This window comes from Lygodium microphyllum, chromosome 27, assembly GCF_053477565.2.
Source record: "Lygodium microphyllum isolate KBCC chromosome 27, Lygodium_microphyllum_v1.1.10, whole genome shotgun sequence".
Lineage (NCBI taxonomy): Eukaryota > Viridiplantae > Streptophyta > Polypodiopsida > Schizaeales > Lygodiaceae > Lygodium > Lygodium microphyllum.
The window spans coordinates 9,340,890-9,353,159 of record NC_141161.1 but is presented as its reverse complement, the minus strand read 5'-3'; the positions used below and the strand labels follow the sequence as shown (position 1 = coordinate 9,353,159).

The 12,270-nt window shown below is 42.5% G+C and overlaps 1 protein-coding gene across 1 annotated transcript in view; it reads right to left on the bottom strand.

Annotated features, from left to right (window-relative positions):
* Positions 1–11,769, bottom strand: part of RAPTOR1 (Regulatory-associated protein of TOR 1) — a 57,055-nt gene extending 45,286 nt beyond the window's left edge. Inside the window, exon 1 of the mRNA XM_087669588.1 lies at positions 11,332–11,769. Within this exon, the coding sequence (XP_087525714.1) occupies positions 11,332–11,472 (141 nt within the window). The 5' untranslated portion in view covers positions 11,473–11,769. The remainder of the gene's footprint in view (positions 1–11,331) is intronic.
* Positions 11,770–12,270: the final 501 nt, after the last annotated feature.

The window sequence follows — 12,270 nt, the reverse complement described above, 5'->3', positions numbered from 1 at the left end:
ATGGATGACACCGAGTTGTGGCATTCTTAGTTTGGTCATCTTAACTATGGCAACTTGCTTAACTTAAGAAGCAAAAATGTCGTGCTTGATCTGTCTCTATAGAAAGCACCTATTCATAATATATGTGAGTGCTATATATTTGGCTAAATGCATTGTGCCTCATTTCCCAAAAGTGAAGCTATACCTACTAATCACAAATTACAACATGTGCCTAGTGATGTTTATGGACCCATGCAAATCAACTCCATTGAGGAATGTTTATATTATGTGACCTCCATTGATGATATGACCCGTAATTGTTGAGTATTTAAGTTTTTGTTGCATACATGCATTGAAACACAAATCAGAGATGTTTGCATGTCTTAAAACCTTCTAGCTTGGACTAAAAATGGCAATGGTTGCAAGCTAATTGCTCTTCGTATTGGTCGGCCGGGGGGTTACATGTCACAAGAACTTAACATTGTTTTAGTTACAAGAAGCATTATAAATTAGTTTACTATGCCTTATACACCTCAACAAAATGGTGTGGCTGAAAGAAAGAATCGAACTCTTATGGAGATAGCACGTTCCATGCTTTCAAACAATAAGCTACCCCCAAAAATTTGGAATGATACTACTATGTCTGCAATATATGAGCTAAATTGAAGTTCCCCACCAAAGCATTGAGTTATTTTACACCTTATGAGGATTGGCATGGACGTGAGCTAGTAGTGACCATACACGTATCTTTGGTTGTTTAGAAATGCATTGGTACAACCACAAAAAAGACAAGGTTCAAGATAAAGCTATCAAATGCATTTTTCATTGGTTATACTGCAAAGAGGAAAGGGTATTGTTTGTATAAGCCCTCTATAAACAGAATTTTTGTGAGTAGAGATGAGGCATTTACTGAAAATGCAAATCAGACCTTTCTACTACAAAAAATCAACCACTGATTGATCCAATGCATATGTTTGAGAGCTTATTACCTCTATCTCAACAAGGTGCATGTCCAAATCAACAACCTGATATCCAACCCATTGATTGGATAATGTTGTTCGTCATGAAAGAGCTGTCACTAAAGAGGTAAACATGTATCTAGATAGCTGTTGGACACTTTAGGACAGCAAACAGCCCTATTTCTTCCTCGCAAAACTCACACAACCACTAGAGTCTAGACATGATTCGAGTGATTTTGTTGCATAGGCTCTTGTTGCTACTGCATCTAATAAGCCCATTTTTTTAATAACATAAAAAGAAAACATGGGAGTTATGTGACTTACCTCTTGGCAACCGTGCTATAGGCACAAAGTAGGTTTACAAAGTAAAATGTAAATCCAATGGTAGCATCAATTGCTACAAGGCACATCTTGCTACCAAAGGGTACGCCTGTTACAATTTATTGTGTTCCTCCATAGTTCTCGTGTGAAAGCTCCCTTATCCACAGGCACTTTTTACCTTTTAGCTAGAGAATGGTTTTTTCATAATGTGAACACTAGTCAATGGGTGTGTACTTCAATACCTTAGGGATTGTACTTTCATTATCATTCTCACATAGGGGATGTGACCGTCCAACAACTCCCTTCTCCCTTGTTGTTCACTTGCTCACTGTGAGTGTGTGTAAGTGTGTGCGTGCTGCTGAATCATAACCAAATAGTGGTATTAAACCCACACCTCTTATCAGCTGCCACTTTGCTCACAAGCCACCATCCCTTCTGCTGCCATCGAGTCTCAAACTTGGTTACTACTATTTCTGGTCTATCTGTGTTGAAAATCTACCTACACAGCTTGCCCATGAAGCTTCCCACCCTAGACAGCATATTTCCTTCCCATTCAAAAATCGTCTGTCTTCAGCAATTGCTTGGTAGCCTGTTTGTGACCGCTTCAGCTTTCTTGAACCTGATAGTCACACCATGACCTGCAGCCTGTTCAGATCTGTTCCCAACAGCCAGCATCATCTATCCGACCTGTTTACAACTGCCCAAATCTGCTCATCACTTTTCAGCAACACCTGTCCTGCAATTTGCGCCACATCAGTCCACTCCTGACAGCCTGCAAATTCTGGCCTGCCTGACCCGCCAACAGCTGCATGCAGGTGCCACCAGAACTGTCAACAGCCTTCCACCTACTACGTGCATAATGCCTGATGCCAACCTGCCTGCATTGAACCACCAGTCTTGCACCTCCAGCCGACAAGTCCATCAGCTCCACCACATCATGCAACTGATGGCCTGTTCATATCTTGCAGACTCAATATTAAATATTAATATTGAATGATTTCTTTGTTATCTCTCAGCCTTAATTTGCATTATTCCCATAAATAAGCCCTTGTTCATGCAAAATACACAAAAATTAAAAAATTTGCACAAAATCTTTAATTTCTCCCTCGGATTTCGCTGAAATTTGGGGCATTCTCACAAATCATCAAATTTCACTAAAAATTTGGGGATTTTCCATTTGGAGCTGAAGATTCCTCAATTCCATGGCAAAAAATTGGGGCTTTTCACATGCGATCCCAAATTTCACAAGATTTCATTAAACAAATTTGGGGCTTTTGTGAAAATGTGTCCAAATCCATCCACATTGAGGCCAATTACATCTTCTACATTGAGATTCTGAGACACTAGAGTCTTCTCAGCTGCAAATTCTCCTTAGACATCATCAATTGTGCACAAATTTTAAGTTTTTGATATTTTCCTTGGTTTTTCATACTATTGCACCTACAAACACATATTCGGCAACCGCCATTGTGAAAATTCAGCTGTACACAGCAAGCAATGGCAAGCCAAACTAACTTGTTAAATATGTTTGGGGACCCCGAAAATTTGAATGGCACAAATTATCCAATGTGGGCATACATAATGAAGAATGCTTTGGTTGCCAAAGAACTTTGGGGTTATTATGTATCTAGTTCAGAGGTTAAGCCTGTCCCTATTACACAAAATACTATAGGTTCATCCAATTCATCCACATAATTTTTGAATGGAAAATCAAGTCCTATGTCACGAGTGGATCTTCCACTCTAGTCCCTGCCACACCTCCCATATCTAATCAATTGACATGGGATAGACAAGATGCTGAGGCACATGCTTTGATTGCACCCTCGTGCAAGAGACAAGTTATTCCGCATATTCAATCTACACAATGGCCAAGGATGCTTGATATAAACTCGCTTCGTTCTATTAGGTGCACAATGAGGCTTGTGTAGCCTATTTGTGCAAACAGCTTGAGATGGAGCACATGACTAAGGGTGACTCAATGGATGCCCACATTACACATGTAAAAAATATATATAACAAAACAACTTGCAAATATCAATGAACTTATTCCTAATGCTTCTCTTGTTTCTACAATCTTGGCTAGCCTACCCGAGTCTTATCAAAGTTTGCCCACTACACTTTGCTTGCTTGCAAAAGGCGATGTTGATGCATGGACATTTGATACATTAGTGTCATTGTTATTGCAAGAAGAGCAATCATAGGTAAATCTCTCTTAACATAAATGTGGAAAATTAAGCATTTGCAACTAGCCATAGAAACAAAGGGAAGTCATAGCTAAGAAAAAGAGATGCAATTATTACAAGAAAAAGGAGCATGGCATTGAGGAATGCAAAAAGAGAATTGCTAGTGGAAAAGAGAAGTAATCATGCATGAGTATTACTAAAAATTCAGCAAGTGCAAAGGATGCAACAACACATTTAGAGACTTTGGACATTGGTCAATCTTATGCTTTTGTTCTATAATGTTCATATGATCCTATTTCTCATGCACATGGCTTATCACTGGCTGAAAACAAGTGCCTCCAAGCACATAACAGCCTTTCGTGACTTGTTTGTGTCATATGCAAATGTACAAAAGGAAAAGTCAGTTGTATGTGCAAATCATGCTTCCTATGCAATCCAATGCATTGGATGGATTCCCATTTTTGCAATAGATGGAAAATTTATCATACTTGAAAAGGTTTTGTATGTGCGTAGCGTAAAGAAAAACTTGCTTTCAGTTTCAGCCATTGCACCTGCTAGTTTTGTGGTTAAATTCCACATGGATCCATGTAGTGTCTATGACTATAGTGATGGGAATGCCACTTTGTATTATGGCCTATATCAGCTTGATTTATATGAGAGGAGTCAAAGAATACATTACAAGTTGATGCCACCATCATGGATGACATCCAGTTATAGGCTATAGCATGCTCCATTTGGTCATCTCAACTATGGTAGTCAGATTCGCTTGAGAAGTAAAAATATGGAGCTTGATCTCTCTCCGTTTAAAACACCTTCTCATAATGTACGTGAGAGTTGTGTACTTGCAAAATGCATCTGCTTCATTTCCCAAAAGTGGATCTATACGTGTTGATCAAAAACTATAGCTTGTGCATAGTAATGTTCCTAAACCCATACGTGTCAAATCCATCGAAGAATACTTGTATTTATTACCTTCATTGATGATAAGAGCTGTCATTGTTAGGCATATGGTTAGAGGCACTAATCATAAGTGTTTGCATGCTTAAAAGCCTTCTTAGCCTTGGCTGAAATGGCACTGAATGCAAGCTTATCACACTTTGTACATATCAAAGGGGAGGAATACATGCCACGAGAGTTTAACTCCTTTTGGCTAAAAGGGGCATTAAATATCAATGTACTATGCCTTACACACCTCAACAAAACGGTGTGGCTCAAAGAAAGAATTGAGCTTTGATGGAGATGGCATGTTGTATACTTTCACACAATAAGTTGCCTTTTGGCTCGGTGGCCATCTCGCATTTTTAGGCATTTATTGTGCCACGACCAGCATTACATACCCGTCGGCCAGCATTTATGGCATTTCCAGATTTCAATCGGCCAGTTTAGGCTTTTTGTGGCTATTTATAGTCATTCCCCACTTGGCAATCATTCATGTCATCATCTTCATTCCTTGGCATATGCACATTGGGCACTCCAACTCCATCATCTTCCTCCATCTCTAGTGTTGCCATCATCACAGCCTGATTTGGTTCCCTCACTAACATTGCGAACTGCGTGCAAGGATTGATCAATCCTCCTTCTATATTCAACATTTTTTCCTTGTTCGGTGCAGGTTTCTTTTCTTCTTCTTTTGCAAATTGTCTCTCTCTTCCTATGTGTTCAAGTTCCTTCCTCCGTTGTGCACTCTCACATGGTATCATCGCCAAAAGAGAGGACACAGTTGTGTGGAGCTGCAGCACACCGTCTACTGCTGAGGTGGCCACTCCAGAGTGTAGGTGACCATCCCAGACTGCTCCAAATACCTCCAACATCTGCATTTTGCTGTCATACAGCCAGCCTGTTTTCTCCCCTCTTTTCCTGTGTTTTGCTGCCAGCTATTGTATGCATTAGCAAACAATAACTTTGGTGACACAAGCGACTGACCGGATTAGCAATCGACAAATTTCTACATCATCGTTTTCAGCAAAGCAGCCTTTCTATGTGCAAGGGACAGTTATTTTCCTCCAAACGGACCATCTACATCAAATCTTTCAAGATCTTGCAACTATTTTTTACTGTTCAAGGGCCCATCTTGTCCAAACGCAGTTTCTAAGGGGGTTTCTCTTACAAGATATCGAAGATGTCTTATCATCAACTTTTTGTTGACTCGGAGGATGAGGTCTCTAACCCTTCCTCTAAGAGACGGAGAGATTTTCATGCTAGTTCACGCAACGAATGGAGATCTCCTAGCCCATCTATACAAGATCTCTCTCCTCCCCATTCTCTCCATGTTTCACAAAAGGCCTATTCTACTATCCTTCGTATGCCATTCATGGCGCTCTCTATACACATGCCCATACTCCCTTCTTTATCCAAAGGGAACCGGCTTGATGGTTCAAACTACTTGCTCTGGTCGTGTAAGGTGGAGTGTATCCTTGATACCTTCGATCTTTGGGAGTTTGTCACCTGTAAACTTTCCCATCCGAGGATCCAAAGCCAGGAGGCTGCTCAACATAGATCTCCTCCTGCAAGTCACCATTTAGAAAGGCCGACTTCACATCCAACTGATAAACAGGCCATCTCCTATGGCTAGCCAAGGCAAGAACAGCTCAAATAGTTGCCATACGAGCAATGGGGGCAAAAGTATCATGGAAATCAATGCCTGGGCGCTGAGCAAAACCTTTAGCAACAAGGCGAGCCTTGTGCTTGTCCAAAGAACCATCGCTAAGGTACTTGGTCTTGAAGACCCACTTGACACCAATCACCTTCTTGTGAGAGGGACGAGGTATAAGAGACCAAGTGCCATTCCTCTCAATAGCCTCCAACTCGGCTTCCATGGCCTTCCGCCAATGATCAGAATGCAAAGCCTCCTTCACTGAAGTGGGCTCTTGATCCTGCATAACACGGGTCAACAAACAATAGTTGGAGCATACAAGCTCCGAAGAATGTGCCTGGTTCCTCCATGACCTCCACGGTCCATCCTACGGTTCCCACTCCTCAGGGACCCCCTCGATCCCCGAATTGCGGAGGGTATCACCGGCCCAATTAGGAGGAGAACGAACCTCTCCCCGTCGCTCTCCATCTACTGAAAACTCAGAAACCTCCACCGTTGGAAGCTCCTTGAGGGTGGCCGGTGAAAGAGAAGACTCTGAATCCGAAGAAGAATCTCCATCAAGAGGCTCTGGCTCTAAAGAAACTATCTCGGGAGCCCAACTCTCCCCTAGATCTCCAAGGACAGGGTGCTCCTCACCCCCCTCTGTGGCCGGTACTTCCACGAGCCGCACATCTCAGCTCGTGTAGACATCCCGCTTAACGGGATCAAACAAACAATAACCTTGGGATTGGGAGCTATAGCCAACAAAAACCTGTCATCACAAAGCTACCTCGAACTTATCACGCTATGTCTTCAGAATATGCACATAAGCATCACACCCAAAGATCCTAAAATAAGAGACATCAAGCTTAGTCCCAAAGTAAGCCTCAAAAGGTGTCATCCTGTCAACGGCCGAAGTGGGAGATCGATTAAGGATGTGAACTACGGTAGCTACTGCCTCGGTCCACAGAAACTGAGATGTCTATCGGTGCTCCATCATGGTGCGTGCCATCTCGATCACACTTCGGTTCTTCCGCTCCAAAATGCCATTCTCTTGGGGAGTGTTGGTGTTAGCAAACTCCTGGTGAATGCCCCTATCTGCACAAAAACGAGCAAACTCATTAAACATAAATTCACCTCCCTTGTCTGAACACAAGGTCTTCAATCGCCGGCCAGAACGATTCTCCTCAAAAAGAAGCCAATCCTTGAAATGAGAGAAAGCCTCCGACTTCAAAGTCAAGAAATAGGCCCAAGTCATCCTGCTGTAGTCATCTACGATCAACATGAAGTACAAGCTCCCCTTCAAGGACTCGGTCCTCATCGGGCCACAAAGATCTGTAGATACAAGCTCCATGGGTGAAGTAGACCGCCTAGAAGCTTTGTTGGGAATCGCATCCTGATGTAGTTTCCCACGAATGCAGGAGACACATGGCTGATGACTCACCACTATGTCCGGCAAGCCTTGGACAAAGGACCCTCACAACGCCTTCCGAAGGTACTCATAATTCAGGTGGCCAAACTGAGCATGCCATAGTTCGGACTATATTTGAGAAGTAAGAGCTGAAGAAAACTTAGAACCTTCCTCGATCCACGATCAAGGACTCCAACAATATCACTGTCAAACTCCACCAAGAGGCCAAGAGCACAAATCTTATGAACCGAAAGTAAATGATACCCCAATCCTGGCACATGCAACACCTCAGAGGTGTGGGTACCACCACGTCCATCTGGAATAGACACAGAAGAGCTGTCTCCAATGAGAATCTGCCCACGCGAAGGTTGCAAATGGGCAACACCAACGGAAGGAGTCATGTGCCGTGAGGCACCACTATCCACAATCCACTCTCGAGCCTGGGAAGCTGTCATCGCAGCATTAGAAGTGTGATGCAATAATTGTCACCATCAAGCTTTTGATCCGTTGGAAGAGCCGGTAGGACAAGCACCTTCCTGTCCATGATCGCCTGGAACTCCAAATCAGTCTCTGTAGACATGATCACATACAAGTTCATGATGAGCTGGTTCTTTGACAGCAATCATCCCTCATGACTCTCCAATGCCACAAAGGGAGTGTGAGAGGGTGGTGAGATGGGGTCGAAGAGCCTCATCTATACAGGTATACATGTGCGCAGGTTCTCGAGAGGGGTTTTCCTAATGCATCGACCGAAGTCTAGCATGTTCAAATACAGGAGCTAGGATTGACATCCAAGTTCATGATGAACTGATTCTTTGACAAAGCAGGATTGGCTCCTAGGTTGAGCTTACATGAGGGGGGACACTTTGGAGGTCTCTGGCTAAAGGCGAGGAATCCATAGTCACATATGTTCAGAGGCATTTTTAACGGGTTGGTCTTGTATGCTATTGCAAGACATTCTTGACAGCTATTGAGAGCTACTATGATTCTCCTCTATTTTCAGAAGCTCGTATAACCAACATCAACATCAAGTTCTGTCCGAGACACCTTGGTGGTGGCTTGCACACCCACTACTTAGGTACCTACGGTTCTACTCTAATGGTCCTTGTTGTATATACTATAATGGGACCTTATCATTGTATATTGTATTGTATCAAATTACTCATGATTTGAGAGAGAGTGTTAGAAGTTATGTTAGTTCATGGTTGAGTTTGTGCATGTGATTCACTCGACTAGGGCAACAATATATTTTCTAGATTATTTAGGCATTTTATCTAGCATTTTATGATGTCTTTTCGGCATTTTATGCTGGCTATTTATGGCATTATTTTTGCCTATTTACTTCATGCATTCCTCCATAGTCATCACATTTATCATCTGACAAGTTCTGGTGGAGGAAGACGAGTAGGTGCCAATAGCTTCACAGCTAGTCACTCACATTGGTTCTGTACTATCTCATATCTTGGTATATGGATTCCATTTCCCAACCATCTCTTTGTTTCTCAGTTCTTTGTGCAGTGTTCTTTTCTTTCAGAATATTTCTCTTTCCTTTCTCTTGTATTCAACAGTCTATTACAGCAGTTTTCCACGCTTCCATCACTACATCCACTTCTAATACCTATGGCATTCTCTATTCCCATTCCCATTACCCGTTTGTGGTAGCTATAGATTTGTTGCCTGGTTTTGATTTTGCTTTTTGTTCGTGTGTCTTGCTGATCGTGTGCTTTCACTTTATTTTTCTATGTGCATACTCATCCTTTTTTGGGATGAGCCATGGATGGATTTACGGAGTCAAATAAATCATAATAACGCTTATAGACAAATAAACCATAATAATGCCTACAGAGATTGTCTAGAAAGCATTCACTGGATGAGCTATGCACCACTACATTATGTAAATTACAAAGCCTAGAGAATCTCTGTTTGAGTTGGACTTGAGCTTATTCAAGTTGGGCTTAGATATAGATTTAGGTTGGACCTAAATGATGATTAAGATATTGAAGGGGAAATTCCCAACTATATTTTGTGTTCATTCATAAGAGATATGTTTGATTTTTCTCCTTTGTGAGCAATCTTTGAAATATGGACATTACTTGAACTTTTATTGCAAATACAATGATGAACATAGATTTGAAACACTTGTTCTATCTAGGTTTGTTGGTATGTTGATATCTACTCAAGCATGTAGATTTGATTTCCTAACAAGATGAGATTTATGAGTGTTATTTTTGCCTAAATCTAACAATTTCAAGAGCCAAAGATTCCACAATCAAAAGATCCTAGGTATACAATCACTTATCGCATCTGACATCATCAACGATTTGCTTTTTTAAAACAACTATCATGGAACAAAAGAAAGGTGAATGCTAAAACTTTTAAAAATAAATTAAGAGATGCCGAAAATGGAGCGTCGAATTGAAAAGTTGGACGGCCTAGAATCACTACTTGAAGGCATCATGATGCTATGGTGACCCATCATGACAACAAATTTGCCAACATCACTACTGCAAACTATCTATACTACATGAGGCTGTCCTAGACTTTGTTTTTGCCAAAGGCCAAGCGAATCTAGATCCCTTCCCCCTTTCCAAACGAATTGTTCATAAAAGACTTCTTTCAAGATTAATTCGAAGACTAGTTGTTGCATTCTTAGCCATGTGTGGTTCTTTAAAGGCATGCCATCCATAAAAGTAGGGCCCATGAGGCTTGAGGTGTCTTCAAAGGATGACATTGCTCTAAGGAAGGTAAAGAAGCCCAAATCATCAAGTCCTCTTGTTTTCCTACGTTTTTCATTGTTAACAATTTTCACCAACAATCCCTAGTATCTTAAGTGGAAGGCAATGGCCTTGCCAACTTGGGGCTCTACTTCTACATCTCTATTGTCCAAATCTTTGATTGTGAATAGGTGCATTTAATATCAATACAACCCTTGCCATATTATGTAGGCATCAAGCTCTTTCCTCTTTTGGGAGGTCTCTAACATTTGCAAAGTTGTCTATGCTGCAAACTCCAAGTGGTTTAGCAGACGACTAATGAGCACCTATGCAATCATAACAACAATGTCTTCTTCACAACCAAAACCACTTATCATTGTCCTCCCTCATTCCTTTGATGCATCTTATGTGACTTGTACCAACATTTTCCTTATACTTCCTAGGTCACAAAGACTTTATAGTATTTTCCCTCGTGAAAAAAAAGGGGGGATTTGCAAGACGAGAGAGAGAGAGAGAGAGAGAGAGAGAGAGAGAGAGAGAGGGGAGAGGGAGAATGAGAGAGATAGACATAGTAAGATGGGAAAAACAATGCTGGTTTTCTTGGATCTCCTAAACTAGTCACCTTGACCAACTCCCATGCTTGAAGCTTGTTTACCCACCTCCTTCGTCCCCTAGCCCACCCGGAAAACAAGCGTCACTGTAGAGCAGCTCGTGAGCTGCCTTCAAATCATGGAAAGCACAACAAAGTACCCATGTAAAACGCAATAGAATCACCTAGCAATCAAGAATAGCAGAACAGAAAATTCAAATATGAGCACACGAAATAAGAAGGGCCACACAGCAAATGACATGCATAAGCGAGGGTTCCTTCAGGACTGTAGTTTATTGCGAACGGCCTTCCCTAAACCTTTCGACATTGATTAGCTAAGGAGATAGCATCCTACTCTCACAACAGACAAATTAAGCGTAAAGTATCTATTTTTACCAGCTCTTTACAGAGACAATCCCGAATTAGAACTGTGTCTAACTATCCAGATCTTGTCTCTTTCCGTAAGCCTCATTACCACGCAATACGAATTTTTAAATGTCAGTGGTACAAGGACCTTCTGAAGGCGGTGCAAGTGCACAAGCCTTCCTGATTAGGGGAAAACAGCAAGGAATTCCGGTGGGGAAAAGGGAAGCAGGCACTTACCCGATCCTTCATTCTCCATTTTGAAACGAGACCGGTGTCGGGCGGACCACCGCCGGATGTGGAGGCTTCGCAGGCGTCGCGGCGGAGGTCGCTGAGGTAGACGGTCTGCGGAGGGGGGAGGCAGTCGGAGGAGCAAGTCATTGAGGCAGGCAGCCGTGAACGTAGGAGCCAGTAGACATTGAGAAAAGGAAAGCTCTCTCTCTCTCTCTCTCTCTCTCTCTCTCTCTCTCTCTCTCTGTGTCTCGCTACCTCTCGCAGAGACGGGACTCTCTCTCCTCCTCGGACGGATTTCTCTCTCCCTCTCTCTCCTCCTCAGATGGAACTCTCTCGCTCCTCAGACGGGTATCTCTCTCTCGCTCGCTCGCTCGCTCCCTCTTTTGCCGGCGTTTACTGGCTCCTTCTGCAACACAGCTGTGAGAGAGAGTGTATGTGTGTGTGTGTGTGTGTTTGTGTGTGCCTGTGGTTTTTTTTTTACCGTCTGAGTTGGCTTCCATAAAACCGCCCCCTTCCAGCTTTTGCCTCTTCCTTAGCGCGGCCTGCCAGCTCATATTGCCTTTTTGATGAAGACCCCCGGACACGTGTCAGTCACGCTGTTCTGCGAATCCTCTCTCTTCCCCCCCTCCCCCCCCCCCCCCTCTCTCTCTCTCTCGGGGGTAGGGGTAGGGGTAGGACAGAAGACTCATGTTCAAAACTCGAGTGACCTAAAGAGCCGTCACAACACTACCAATGAGAAAATTCGCCCTTTGCCCTTTTCTTTATTTTCCTAGAAAAACAAATACAACAACAACAACAACAACTACTACTACTACTACTACTACTACTAATAATAATAATAATAATAATGATAATGCCCTCTCACATTGAGGGGCCAGCAGCTCCAATGTGCCAATATCACACCAAGCATGCCTAGACAAAGTAGAACCCTTCCACACGCACTTC